The 15,740-nt window shown below is 38.3% G+C and overlaps 1 protein-coding gene across 1 annotated transcript in view; it reads left to right on the forward strand.

Annotated features, from left to right (window-relative positions):
* Positions 1–15,740, forward strand: part of LOC120526245 (leucine-rich repeat-containing G-protein coupled receptor 6) — a 410,078-nt gene that overhangs the window by 362,655 nt on the left and 31,683 nt on the right. Inside the window, exons 11-15 of the mRNA XM_039749315.1 lie at positions 2,292–2,363; positions 3,219–3,284; positions 10,104–10,175; positions 14,290–14,361; positions 15,533–15,658. Coding sequence (XP_039605249.1) covers positions 2,292–2,363; positions 3,219–3,284; positions 10,104–10,175; positions 14,290–14,361; positions 15,533–15,658 — 408 coding nt within the window. The remainder of the gene's footprint in view (positions 1–2,291; positions 2,364–3,218; positions 3,285–10,103; positions 10,176–14,289; positions 14,362–15,532; positions 15,659–15,740) is intronic.

Below are 15,740 nucleotides of genomic sequence, written 5' to 3' on the forward strand. Positions count from 1 at the left end.
GGAATAAGTAACTCATGAAATAATAAAAATTACACAAACAAAAAAACTGCAAAGATCATTCCACCATATGAACTTTTTCTTTTAATATTTAGCGTGGTCGGCTGTGCGTGAAACTTGTGCATTCTCTACGTGTCTGTGTGACTTTCTTTAGAAAGTCATTTCCACCCTCATCCTACACATACAGATCAGTGCTCTGAAATGACCCACTGTGAGTGTGCATGTGAGTGCATACATGAATATATTCTGCAATGGACAGGTATCTACATTGCCTATTAAAAAGTATTCAACCCTATGAATATTTCACATTATTTTATTATCCAGTGTACCTCTGTGTCCGCCCAGGTGCTATGTCCCTGTAATTGCAACAGATGGTATGTCACAAACATTTACAGTAATAAAATGCATTACATTTCTCATTCTGACAGATGGCGCATCACAAACATTAACACTGCTCTTACAAATTCTGTACCAAATGGCATACGAGGTGCGATCCAAAAGTTCCCGGAATGCATTTCTTTAAAAGTATATCCACCAAATAACAATTAATGGTGAACAGTTCCTTCAAAATAGTCACCCATTGAGTTGATACACCAATCCCAGTGAGATTTCAACCTTTCGAAGTACCTCTGGAAGTCATTTTTTGTCAGTGTGTTCAAGACGTCGGTTGTTACCACTTGGATCTCCTCCACAGTATCAAATCAGCGTCCCTTGAGCCTCATCTACATCTTAGGAAATAATAAAAAACCAGACGGCACTAAATCAGGGGAGCACGGAGGGTGAGGAATGGCAGTAAACTTTGTAGAAGCCAAAAATTCACACACAGTCAGAGATGTGTGAGCTGGTGCATTGTCGGGATGCAAAACAAATGACCTGTCAGCCCACATCTGAGGACGTGTTCGGCGAATTCGATTTTGCAAAGAACATCTCTAAGAATGCTCCATTCACCGTCTGTCCTTGTGGCACAAATTCCTTGTGGATGACACCCTTCACATCAAAGAAGCAAATGAGCATTGACTTGGTGTTGCGGTGAACTTGTCGAACTTTTTTGGGTCTTTCAAATCATTAATTTTCACAAACAACCCTTCACAGACACAACCAAAGTTTAAACGAGAACTGCGACTTGAAAAACAACAGCGCTGACGTTATAACACGTGATAACAGCTCTCCAGGACAACTTGAACTGCTATCTAGCGGCGATTGATATAACCAAACCCTTCTGGCTGCAGAATAAATGCATTCCGGGAACATTTGGATCGCACCTCGTATAACAGAGACATATGTATTGTGTTTGTCATTCCAACAGATGGTGCAACGCAAAAAAATTACAGTAAGGCCTGTGTGCTACAAAAAGGAAAAGAATTATTATTATTAGTAGTAGTAGTAGTAATATTAATGCAGTTTATCCCTACAAATGTTTTTGATGTACCATCTGTTGGAATGACGAATGCAATGCCTTAAAACATCCATTCCAATAAGTGGTGCACTTCTGATATTAATGCTGAGGTCTAAATTGATTGCAGTGTATCTGTGTGAGTCGTTTTGTGCTTTCTTTGACCTAATATACTTAATCTGTTTTTTTTGGCTGAAAAAAAAAAAGAATATATTACAATGTAAATGTAACTTTAACTTTAAAAGCACACTTTAATCAAAATGCACCTCCTATAAAATCTTTTAAGACTTCACTAGTATGAAATGTGCTCTATTTATCAAATGATTAAGCCAATTTAGTGAAAGCTCAGGTACAACAAAAGCCAGAAGACCCTGAGGCCCTTGAGGAATGAACTTGCCAGTCTTCAAAGATCAAAGCATACGTTGGATAAATGACTTATATATCGTATGTTAGCTAAAATGGAATTTAGATTGAAAAAAAAGTTACTTACAAACATTTTTCGGGACCACAAAATCTTGTAAGATTGTTTTTACATATGCAGAATTCGGCATTCCAAAGAACTTTACAGAGATAAATTGGCGATCTTCACTTGACAAACTGCCAAAGAGTTCTACACTAGAAATGAACTTTCACATCTAATTCACGGGATTAAATAGTTGTAAAATGAAGGCTAGGGAGACAGTATTATTATTGAGATTTAAATTCCTGGTTGTCACCCATTTGGGCATTCTTCCTGGTCAACTTGACACAGAATTTCAGGGACTTAGGTTAAAGTAAAAGACTTTACATATGGCATGCCTGTGGTAAAGATATCCTTATTAGCACTCGCATTATAATGAAGTGAGAAGCTGTGCTCTTCAAATACTAAATGTCCTCTAATTTTTTTTTATTTAACTTGCAGAACGCTGACAAGGGCAGGACTCACCGCTCTTCCAAGAACTCTCTGTCAACAGCTACCAAGCTTACGAGTATTGTAAGTCCCATGGTCTTAGTCACCTTAAAGGAGCTGGACTTTTATCAAAGCTTATAATATTTATTGGCATCTACGTGCAAATAGGTTGAATGGGGACACAGTGTCGCCTATTGCATGATTGCACTCGGGTCCCAATCTAGGTGGTTTGTCGTGTGTTGGGTGCAGCAACGCACTGTAATCGGCGCACACTCCCAACACTGGCAAGTGCTGCCACCTCAGACGTCCCACATTATGAGTCTGAATCATACACATGGTGACTGTCAGTGTGGAGATGGCATATTCTTTCACATTTTGAGTGGAGTTTCCATGCATATTAAGTTAGACAGCCAATATTTATCTGGCCCCAGTGTGGGTGTGTGCACGGTGACCGTCCAGCTCCGTGTCCGTGGATGTTTCTTACTTTGCACGCAGGTTACATTTCTAACTCTAATCCTAGCTAACCCCCTAATCCCCCACCCCTGCCCCATCTTTGTGAGATTCTCTTCTCCATCCATCTAAGTGGTGCATCTCAGATGAATTAACAATTTTAAATTGGCCCTCTGTTGAGGTGTGGGTAGGCCCTGTGATCGCCAATGCCTGTTCAGGCCTTGTTTCTGCTGACAAATGTGGCTCTGGGCCTCAGAATTTCATTAAGCAGGTCTGAAGAGGTTACTTGCTATGTTATGCACCTGTATGAACTCATTTAATTTTTAATCACAGGTACATTTTAAATATTTGCCAAAAGTGTTCTTATATTTTTAAGCATTAGATCTGCTACTGTCAGATGTTTGCTTCTTACTAATTGTAAGATTTACACCATTATGTCATTTTGTGTATCTGGAGGCTTCTAAGAAATGTGTCTTTGGTGTTTTTCAGGGAACTGTCTCATAACCAGATACAAGAACTCCCCAGCTTTCACCACTGTCGGCAGCTGGTTGAAATGTAAGTCACTTGTTTTTGTGATATTTCGAGATTTATTTCCCTGCAGAAACAAAATGGTGGCTACTTAATAAGCAACATAACCTTGTACTTAAGAAATGTGGCTGCAAACCAAAAACCACTGACTCCCACTGTGTCCCCGCTAGAGTCATTTCACATACTTTTACTCAGATTGTATCAATGCATCTATTGTTCAATTACGTAAACTCACTTCCTGCAAGTGTAGAGTCACAGACTGGCTGAGGCCTATCCCAGCAGCACTGGTCTCAAGACAGGAGAGATCCCTGGATCCCTTGGGATGGCCTTCACTACTCAGATGCTCTATAAAATTAAAAGCAGGTTAGTGGTAAACCTTTACTGGAGAAATTAGTTTGTGAGACATCTGGTTTTTATTAGATTATAACGTCCTCGGTTCATTCTCCAACATTGACTGACTGTGTGACACTCTTGGGGTCCCTTCAATTTGTAAAAGCTCATTTTGTGAAAAATCTGGTATGTCTGGCTCCTGCAAATTTACAAAAATAAAACAGTAAATGCAGCAGTTAAAAATTGCAAGCCAACGTGCCGAAAAATGATTAGTTTTTCTCTAATCTTCAAAAAATTATTTGTTTTTACTTGTTTTTTGTTTGTTCATTTTTAATTTTTTTCGATTAATATTATTCGTTCTTTCTTTCATGTGAAACTTATTCTCATGTAAAGTACAGATGGTGGATATTTAGCTAAAATTAAAAATTGAGTGCACTGTAAGTGTTGGCATCACTTTAGAAATGTAAGAGATGAGACTTGTCATCATAAGTGGTGGTCGTCCCAGGCGAATGCTGCTGTAGGTGTATCAGCTACTCTAACGCGTTTAGCACCACGATTAGCTGGGGACCGCTCAGCCAATGCTGGTACCTCACTTTCGTTTTTGATCTCCATCTCCAGATCACTTGCATCAAATTCCAAGTCTGACAACTCAGAGTCCGGGTCAGAAATAATACGTAAAACGTCTACGGAGCTCTCCGCTACTTGTACATGCTCAGGGAAATGAGGTTAGACTAGCAAAGCTACTTAACTTTTCTTCTAGCAAAGAAAGTCGAACTAAAACGTAAGGGCAAGTCTTGTCGCAGTTTACAGCCGATTACCGTCCTCTACCCCTGAAAGTCGACATCAGCCCTGAAAGCGTTAAAGAACCACATTGAAATGAACACTGAGCTACGCTTATGTATAACATGCATTTCTACAGATGACATTGATTTTGTGTTTAATAGATTTATATTAGATGTTAGGGTTACACACACAAATTTGAAATAGGAACATATTGACACAACAGAATCAATTCCCTAATCCTATTACTTATCAATATGTCAATGTAACATTCTCTAAGACTAGGACTTCTATTTACTCTCGTCTCACAAAACCCTGTGGTTCACATTGCCACAGCAAAAACTTAAAACCTTTTCATGTGAGTTGAATTGCATTTGTGTTATCTTTGAATAACAAGTTTGAAAATCCCTTTTATGGGTTTATGTGTATTGAATACCATTTTGCTTAGAAGAAGCCATTATTGAAATCAACTGGCAAATCAAGACCCCAGTGCAGCTTTACTCGTAAGTGACACTGTGAGTTCTGGCAGATTAAATGAGTTATTCAGTATCACACAGCAAAAGACAAATGAATGTACAAATTCACATAAGGGAAATCTAATTTAATTAAAAATAATTAGAGCAAGTTGCTTCTAATCGGTGTCTATCTCTGAATCCATTTCTGCACACGTGAAAACACTAACTTATATAAAAATGTAAAATATGAATCAGTGAGCATCACATAGCAATTTCATTTTACAATTGTCGGGTCACCTATTTGGGAAAGTAACAGTTAACTTGTATCTGATTCATGCACTTCTCTTGTGACATCAGGATATCCATCTTGACAGTGCAGTGAGGCAGCGTGTTCCAGATGCCAATTCCATCTGCATAAAGAAACATTTCCAAATGTACAATAAGTCTTCCAAATTTCTCTCTAGAACAATTATTTATTACACACCATCTTAAAATCCCTTTAGATATTATTATATTTTTTTTGTGAAAGTGGAAATTAAAAGAGCAGTTTATCTGTGTACAAATTGTGAGGGCATCTCTAGGGAGAGTAATGGAGCTTTTTAATGTCAGCCAATCATTGTATTGTATTCTCAGCAAATCATTCTTTGTTCTTCTTTGATTTTCTCTAAAGCAGTGCCATAAACATTGAGTTTTTTATATCTTCTTTTCACTGACCCTTAACATATCTTTATGTTGCAGACAGATATTACTGTATTGCATGAAATATTCAAATGGTCATGTTAACCACCTTAGATGCTTTAAGTCTACAGTCTTTCTTTCTTTCTTGCTTTCTTTCTTTTGTATTAAATCTATCACTGTCCCACTCTATTTCCAGCTACTTCCTTTCTATTCCACAAACCTGGTAAGATTACTTTTCATTTCTCTTTTTCACACTGTATTGTATTGAATATAGATGGCACTGTATATTATTTTTAATTATTACAGTGATGATGATAATGGCTATTAATATTATTAATCAAAGAAGATATCCTCACACACATTCGCCTACACAGTACCAGTTTAGAGTCGCCAATCCACCTTAATAAAAGGAAAAGTGTAAGTTTGTCTGTGTATCTGTGGGCCCATCTTGTTGCTATGTCTCTGAAATTCCAACAGATGGTACACCAAGCGCATTTGTAGCAGTAAAATGCTTTGCATTTGTCATTTCAAACATTAGCACTGCTTTTACAAATCCCAAACCAAATGGAATATAAAAGAACCATATGCATAAGATTTTCATTCCAGTCAATGGTTCATCACATACATCTGTAGTAATATGATTTACCACTACAAATGTGTGTGATGCACCATCTGTTGGAATAACAAATGCAGTGCATTTTATTACTGCATGCATCACAAAATACATTGCAGTAGATGGTGAGCTGCCGCCATTAGCACCGAGGTTTACGCTGATTACTTAGATTTCAACCTGTCTTAGATGGGTAACACAGTGGAGATTTGGGAGTAATACCAGAGTATCAGAATATAAGCCTTCTGTATGAAGAGAGAGCTTGCAAACTCCATTTAAATTGTGCCACAGTAGAGAGCTGCGGCGGGCTGATCGTTGTTATTTCTTTTATGGATTTCACATACAACAAAAGCCACTTACCCATACTGTACTTGCAACATTAAAGCTCCTCAAAGTATTAAGTCAGGTCTCATATGTTCTACTGAACTCCCATGCCTGTAAGAGGTAATCAAAGTGCTCTATAAATTCAATAAAACATTTGCCAGAGACTGTGTCAAATGACTGGTCATCCTATCAAATAAAACTCACTCTTTTTTTTTGTTGGTCAGTCATGTGTTTGTAGTGACTAACAGTTCACTGTGACAGCAGTGTATAATGAGTGACAACTCGGACCTGAGGTGCCTCACCAAGCCTTCTCAGCAAGCAGACGTCAGCTGGTTTCCTTTTATTTGTAACAGCAATGGGCAATAACAGACATGTTTGGTTATTTTATTGGGTTTAAAACGATCGTTTTCCAGAAGGTTTTCAAGATGATTAAAAAACCTTTTCAATTTCGGCTGTTCCACATTTTAAATGAAAACGATCTCCGTCCACACTCGTGTTTTTGCTTCATTTACAAAAGTATTGCTTGCTGTACTGGCCATGTGTGCACTGATAACAAATATCATGAAGGGTCTGTACTGAAAAATTCAGAGCCACGTGAAAATCCAATTCCCATGTACTTTGTACTCTTTCAAAGCCATCTCTCTGGACTCTCATAGCCTGTTCACAGCATTTGAAAAGAAATAATTCCTTTATGGGAATGATGTGAGTTGCCTCCATGTCACATTAACGTGCTGATTACAGTTAAAAGTAAGTCAGTCCTCAGAACTGGCGACGGTCACCTTGTCATTAAATAAAAGATAAACTGACACTTTAAAATAAATGTGTTTAGGTCAATATTCGTTAACGACATGACAGATTATAAGCAGTCCATAGCAATCAGAGCACATCTACATGTACTGAACAACATTTGCAAAACAAACTCAATAAATATACGTGCATCTCTTATTATCCCTTTTTCTTCATTGTGCTTTCTTGTCTCTCTCTGTCCTCTAATATTGTGAACTTGGCTGCATTCTACACCCATTCACTTCGTTAAGTGCATTGTTATTAATTTTGCTGCACCTTACTGAACAAATTAGGTTTAAGTGATAAATGTTGATTAGGGGCAATCATCTGAGTAATTTACAATATGATTTTCACACGTCTCTAATTGTACACTACAAACGTTAATGCCACCAGCCATGGGATTTATCTTATAAATAAAAGGTTGCCGGTTCAAATTCCGTAAAATGCCAAAAGGGACTCTGCTTTGTTGGGCCCTTGAGTAAGGCCCTTAACCTGCAATTGCTGAGCGCTTTGAGTAGCAAGAAAAGCACTATATAAATGCAAAGAATTATTATTATTTTTATTATAAATATAGCAATTGATAAGTAACTAAACAGAATGTAATTGCAGATGGCAGTGCCTATGAGATCAATCACGTGACACCCTAAAATCACAAAATGCCCTCGATGCCAGTCATAAAACACATTGTTAAAAAGTAAAGTGAGGTTAAATTTTCATCTAATTGCTTTTGTATTTATGTGTTTTAGTATTAAGTAGTGTTTAAATTATTTTATACTACCCCATCAATGTATAATATGCCAATAACAATAGGATTTTTTTTCATGGGAACGGATTAATCATTTTCCCTTTATTTCTTATGGAAAAAATTCATTTGGTATACGTCCTGTTTAGTATAAGTCAAAGGATCTGGAACGGATTAAGGACGTATAAGGAGGTACCATTGTATATATATTTAATTATTTTTGTCCGACACCTTATTCCTCAGCAACTTTCAGCAGTGTCTAAATTTGTTCAACATCACAAAAAAATTACAAAGTGTTTGACCGAATTAGCACAAGAATGCATATCTCAATTGCATTACTGATAAAACAGTCATAAAACACCCATCACATTAGACTATGGTTAACGTTAGGGCCCCCTCACACTATGCTTAAGATTAGGGTTGTGGGAGGATTATCTGTGATAGGTATTACAGGCTGTAGGTAGACCCTTCTTTTTGAGTTAGATAACCCTCCCACAACTCTAATCTTAACCATAGTGTGAGAAGGCCCTAACGTTAACCATGGTCTAACGTGATGGGTGTTTTATGACTGGCGTCGAGGTTGTTTCATGATGTTGTGGCATTACATGAATGACCTCATGGGTACTGCAGCCTGCAATTACACTCTGTTGGACTCAAAGGGTGTTTCATGACTAACGTTATGGGCATCACCTGACCTACGTCATAGGTATTGATTTTATGCCTGTATGCCATGTTCAAACTTTACAGAATGCAATTTAGATGCATACAGACAAGCATATGGAATACAATTATTTTACAGTATGCCTGTTATGTTGGAACTTGAATATTTTTTTCCGCAAAGAGTGACCAGTCAGTGAATGACCCATTATAATGAGCCAGATCCAATAGAGGAAGATTAGTTAAACAAGCATGAACCAATCAGAGCATGATTAGTTAGTGATTTTGTGAAAACCACATTTACGCACATCGCACTGAAATGCTGACATTACCTTTTTAAGAGTATACGGCTCTGGAGATAGTCTTTGTTTTCAGGGGTTGAAAACGGTGTAGTGTGGACGGCAGGCAAAAACACTGACAAATCTATGCATGTTTAAATGAAAGCACATTATTGTGGACAGCCCTGTCTTACACCATAATGGAGTTTCACACAGGAATGTATAGCTTCCAGTGTGATAGGAGTGTGTGACACTGTCTGCAAGCTGTATTGATTCATGCTGAATAAAACAGCTTAAAAACAATGATTTAGAAATAAAATATAAAAAGAGTTTTCTAAAAAAATATCTATACAGTGGTACCTTGGTATACGCCCGCTTTGGAATAAGTCCAACTTGGTATTTGTCCTGTTTGGACGTGAAAGATTTTGCTTGGTATACGACCTTTGTTTGGAATATGACTCGCGTGCTAGAACACCGTGCGATACCCTTGTTTACCTCCCTCGAGACAAAACCACGACTGCCCACGAACGTCAGTACGCACTATAACTCTCTGTGAATTTTCACGTGATTTTGTGTTTTTTTGCGTAAACTTGAGTTGATTGTTGAAAAGTATGAAGGTGGCATGCGTATCTGGGACTTGGCATCTGCATACCGTATGCCGAGAACGACGGTATCTACGATTGTGAAAAACAAAGACGTTATTAAAAAGTAAAGTGAGGTTACATTTTCATCTAATTGCTTTTGTATTTATGTGTTTTAGTATTAAGCAGTGTTTAAATTATTTTATACTACCCCATCAATGTATAATATGCCAATAACAATAGGATTTTTTTTCATGGGAACGGATTAATCATTTTCCCTTTATTTCTTATGGGAAAAATTCATTTGGTATACGTCCTGTTTAGTATAAGTCAAAGGATCTGGAACGGATTAAGGACGTATAAGGAGGTACCATTGTATATATATTTAATTATTTTTATCCGACACCTTATTCCTCAGCAACTTTCAGCAGTGTCTAAATTTGTGTCTAAATTGTCTAAAAAGTGTATGACCGAAATAGCACAAGAATGCATATCTCAATTGCATTACTGATATTTCATTTTCATAGAAATGTATTTTATAAAAAAAAATGAAGAAAAATAGACACCCCCCCCCACCTCAAGTGTTTGCTCATTGTTTGGTATTTCTGCACTTCTTTTTAAATAGAGGCCTCCAGTACAATCATATCAAAGAGATCCAAGAGACCACCTTCCAGCAGCTGACAGCCCTGAGGTCCCTGTGAGTCTTGTTTTCATTTACAATTTATTACCTTATGGTGAGGGTGGGAACAAATGCAAATTGTTTTTCTCAAAAAAGAAAGACAGACAGACATTTTCCCTCATAGCTGCTAAGTCTTTTTCCTCCTGCCAAATTTAACTCAAGAAGTAATTTTCATTCAGTTGCAGACCACAGCATTTCATAATTAAAATATGAGTTTTCCAGCAGACAGACAATAGACTGACCAGACACAGCCCAACAGATATTTAGCAGACCCTTTGTGCACACCACCCTGGAGGTGGGATAGTCTTGTCAAATTCACTTGATTGATACTGTGAAGAATTTAGTGAACTTACTGAAGTAAACAGAGAAACAACTGCAAAAATATGACTTCTTTAAGAGCACGTTTATATCTGCCATTCATTTTTTTTACCTGCTTTCTTGCTTACAAGGAAGGCAAAGCATTAAGTGCAATGCAAGAACTAACCCGAGATGACATGACATACTCGCTTTAGACCAATGTAGGGACACCAATCAACCAAAAGAGCATTTCTTTGAATTCACAATGACATGGGGAGGACATGCAGAGGGTGATGAGCTGGCGGCTCAAACTCAGGTCCTCAAAGTTTTAACCACCGGGGTACTGAGTTTGAATTAAACAGAGACAACAGACTCAGGAAGGATGTGGAAATCCACACATTGATAGATACATTTGAGAGGAGCGATCTATAAGAAAGAAAGTACTACATATGGTCTTTATTTGTACCAAAGGGTAAATTCCCTTTTTACAGAAACTCAATAAATTTTAAAACAAGCAACAAAAACAACTCCCCTCAAATGCAAAAAAAGAAAAAAGAAAACCTCTGACTTGACTGAAGATAAGAGAGCAGTCAAAGTGAGGCGATATAAAGAGATAATGCTGTAGGTATAAAGGAGCACACTACAGGGTATAAAATCACACTGGCCACATCACAGAGTGCCTAAAGATGACATTAGTGCCTGAGGAGCTCTGTTACACCTTGTTGGAGGAGCAGCTTGTCTGAGATGGAGTGAGGATTAAGTTTGCTGGAAAGCATTAAGGACTGGCTTGCCTCTGTATAATTAGGAATGTTTGATTGCTTTGGAATAAGATGGATGAACTGTCACAGTGTGTTTAGGTACAGTGACATTGTGGCCACTGTGGAGAACTGGCTTAAACTCCTTATTACAGACACTCTTACCCTGTTTCATTCCATCTGAGCTAGTGTGGTGCTGAGGTGTCACCCATTGCATGGCTGCACTCGGGCCCTAATCTGGGATCCTGAGGTGGTTTGTCACGTGGTGGGTGCAGCAACATGCTGTATCAGCACATGATCCTATCCTCCTCCTTCTTCTCCTTTCAGTGCTGGATCTGATACGATGAGACAAAGTGAAAAAAGGCAGGAGGGGGACTGGGGGAGTAAGTTGAATTATCCTGATTAATGTCTATGTTGCTCCCTCTGCAAATGAGGACTCAAGAATAGAAATGATTCACTCTCTTACCAACACTCTAATAACGGCTCATTCTGAACATATGACTAGAACCATGGGACTTTGGAAGGAACAATAACTTACATCATTATGTGTCATGTTTCAGACCTGCTTTAAGTAAATTTGAAATGCCTTTTAAATGTAAAAGCGTGGCACAACTGGATAGATCTTACCACAGTCTGACCCACCACACGCCTTTCTAGAAACCTGTTACTAGATGACAACAGCTCTCTTATCATTTGCTAAGCCAGACGTTCTTCAGCCGAATAATTCATGTGTGTTTTTGAGGGGAATTGTTATTGTTTCTTATAATATATCTTGAGCTTATGCAGCAAAGCCAAAATGCTTCAACCTTGTGTGTATTTGTTTTAATAGTATTTCTATTTTTCTCGAGTTTCTGTAAAGTCTTAAGTGCACCTTGGGAAAAAATAATGTCTATCTATCTATCTATCTATCTATCTACCATAAGTATTTGGACATTGATAAAATATCATAATTTTGGCTCTGCGAACCACCACAATGGATTTGAAATGAAGCAATCAAGATGTGATTGAAGTGTAAGCGTATAGTTTTAATTTGTGTTTAATGAAAGCATTGTATGAGCCATTTAGAAAAGACAGCAATTTTTCTACATTGTCCCACACATTTACAGGGGCTCAACATTATTTGGACAATTGACTGATAAGATCATTGGGACACAGTTGGAAACTTGTTAAGGGTAAATTTCACACAAACATTAGGAAGTTTTTCTTTACACAAAGAACGATAGACACCTGGAATAAGTGACCGAGTAGTCTGGTAGACAGTAAGACATTAGGGACTTTCATAACTCGACTTGATGTTATTTTAGAAGAATTAAGTGGCTAGGATTGGGCTGCATGGCCTGTTCTCATCTCGATTGATCTAATGTTCTAATGTAATTTATTCCCTGCATCGTTTATTCCAAGTGCATTACTGTACAACTTTGTTTTTATTCAAAGTAAAAAAGAACACAGAGAAAAGAAAAAACTAACATACAGAATCTCCAGGCTGGTTGTTCCTTTGAGGTCTGGGAATTCCTTTATTTCTGTTGCCCCATTCAACGACCTAAAAGTGTAGATACCTCATATTAGCAATGTATGATCATCTTGACTGCGTGCTTACAGTAAAGCCTGCACTTTGTGTCTGCACATTTATTGTTAGGTACATGAAGCCTGGCATCATTAACACAGTTGCTAAATGCCCAGACTGAGTTCTGAACCTGTAGCATAGGTGACATCCTTCATGGTTACAATTATATAACCCTAACCCTAACCCTAATGTGAATTTCCCCTTGGGATTAAGTAAATATCTATCTATCTATCTATCTATCTATCTATATAGTGACTCACATTATCTATCTATCTATCTATATAGTGACTCACATTATCTATCTATCTATCTATCTATATAGTGACTCACATTATCTATCTATCTATCTATCTATATAGTGACTCACATTATCTATCTATCTGTCTATCATTAACGGTATGCAGCCTCTTATGATTGATGTGGACCCCCAAGTCCATGTGGTAATGCATCACCTCCACACCCACTCTGTGAATGGTGGCTGGGTGTACAGTAGAAGCGAAGAGTGAATAAGAGGCCAGTTGATCCCTAAAGCTGTTATCTCTACTGTGCTACTTCCTTGCAGTAGCACAGTGGTTAACTGACTTGAAGCAAATAGATGCCAAAATGTTTTTTCTTTTTGCACATATTACATTTACTCTGTGAAGAAAAAAGCATTATGGCATATTGGGCACAACAACAGATTGGATAACAAATCCCTCAGCTAATAAACAGACAAGTACTCATGTGCTCTTGGGAAAAGCTCAGTTAGAAGTTTATTAGAGAAATGACAGCAGGGAGCTGACCAATGTCTCAGCACAGGAGCCACTTGCTAGCTATTTTTTTATTGTATAGTGTCGTTCATTGTAAATGTTACACTACAGTAGTGATATTTTCAAATATTTATAGTGTCGGAGATGGCTGGGGGAGGCGACCTGGCCAGGACACCCAGGAGGACCGGAGAAGGGCTTGCGCCTTCCCCAGACCATGTGGGGATGACCGCCCTGGTACCTTTGGGGGCCACGGGTACAGAGATTTGAAGCTCAACCCTGTAGGGCCCGTGGTCACCGCCAGGGGTTGTCCCTATGCCTTTGGAGCCCTGGACCTCAGCACTTCCGCCACACCTGGATGTGCTGGGGGAAAGAGGAGCAGGGACACCCGGAGTGCTTCCGGGGATGCAGTCTGCACTTCCACCACACTGGGGCGTGTCGTTGAAAGGTTGCCGGGAAACACCTGAAGCACATCTGGGGGATTATAAAAGGGGCCACATCCCTTCATACAATGGCTGGAGTCAGGAGAGAAGAAGGACAAAGCAAGGAGGCAAGGATGCGGCCTGAAGAGTGAGAAGGCAGTGTGTATTGGCTAGGACTTTTAGGGGACCTTGGGGGTGTGCGGCACTATTGTAAATAATGGATTGTGTAAATAAACGTGTGTTGGGTGATTGCAACGTGTCCGCCTCTATGTGTTCAGGTCATCTTCCACAATAGCAAAATACTAAATGCTCATTTGTTACTGTATTTCCTTTCAATCCCTCTTCTAGTGATCTGAGTGGCAACAGTATAGAATTCATTCATCCAGAAGCCTTTACTTCCTTACGGTCTCTCGTTAAGCTGTAAGTAATCTCCATTTTAAGAATATTTTCCAAAACCCCATTAAATCATTGTGTTAATAATCATCATGTACTGCTTTGCTGGTGTGTATTGTTTTTCATTACAGTTTAAAGTTTTCTGTTATTGACAGGCAGTTGGTTTGGTACCTTATGTAGCGAGCTTTACCTTCAATACGCTATCGCAAATATCGCAATTTTTCATATAATTGGGTCACTTTTAGAATAGAACTTGGAAGTGGGCCGACATGATCAAAGAGTGCATTACTCTAATGTGGCAATAAAGACGTAATTAACGTAACCTACAAAGAAGTAAAAACTAGCTGTGGCCATTAAAACTAACCTTAAATTAGTTGCAACAATGAATTGCTTCAAAAATGCTTAAAAAGTCTGCTCTTGATTTAAAACGAAACAATTAAAAACATCATATTCAAAATAGAATATTTTTGGTGGTTGGGTGCATTTGGAGATTTAATAAATTTGCCAACCTTTCTGAACACGTTTTTACTTTGTCATTATAGGCTGTTGAGTGTAGATTGATGAGCAAAGATGGCAAATTTATCCATTTAAGATTAAACCTAAAACACAATAAAGTACGCAGAAAGTAAAGGGGTCTGAGTACTTCCAGAATTTCCTTTTTAGAGACCATGGCATGATTTGAACTCGGAGTAACATGGAGTACTAACTGCGGAATTACAATATCATCCAATACTATTATTTTTAATTTTTATTATTCATGCTGTGGGTTGGTGCCCTTCCCGGGGTTTGTTTCCTGCATTGCACCCTGTGTTAGCTGGGATTGGCTCCAGCAGACCCCCATGACCCTGTAGTTAGGATATAGCGAGCTGGATAATGGATGGATGGATGGATTTTTATTATTCTTTGTAATAATAATCATCGAGTGAATCAAAAACAATATAAAAGTTCATGATGTTGTTGTACAGAACAACATTAACAAACTCATATTGTGGGCAGACCATATTCCGAGTTGAGGATATTAGGTGTTCCAGTTTTGCTTGCTACGTCTGTTCATTATTTATTAACAGTTGAATTTCTCATTTTGTTTCCATGTAGCTGGAGTTTCTTTCTGTGTACACCCCTGGTGGGAAACTCTGGAATCTTCCTTCTGTTTCGCTCATGTGTATATCATCACCTTCTCTGTCCTCTTAACCCACAGGGATTTGACTGATAACCGGCTGAGCACTCTACCCTTGGATGGGCTCAGCGGACTCACCCATCTCAAACTGAAGGGCAATTTGGCCCTTTCTGAATCCTTCAGCCAGGACAGCTTCCCCAAAATGAGGTAGGAAGTCAGCTAGTGCACTGTTTCAAGACACATTTGTGAGTCCTTCAGAATTGCTTGAATTTCTACTCATAAAAATAAG

Source organism: Polypterus senegalus, chromosome 3 (genome assembly GCF_016835505.1).
Source record: "Polypterus senegalus isolate Bchr_013 chromosome 3, ASM1683550v1, whole genome shotgun sequence".
Classification (NCBI taxonomy): domain Eukaryota; kingdom Metazoa; phylum Chordata; class Cladistia; order Polypteriformes; family Polypteridae; genus Polypterus; species Polypterus senegalus.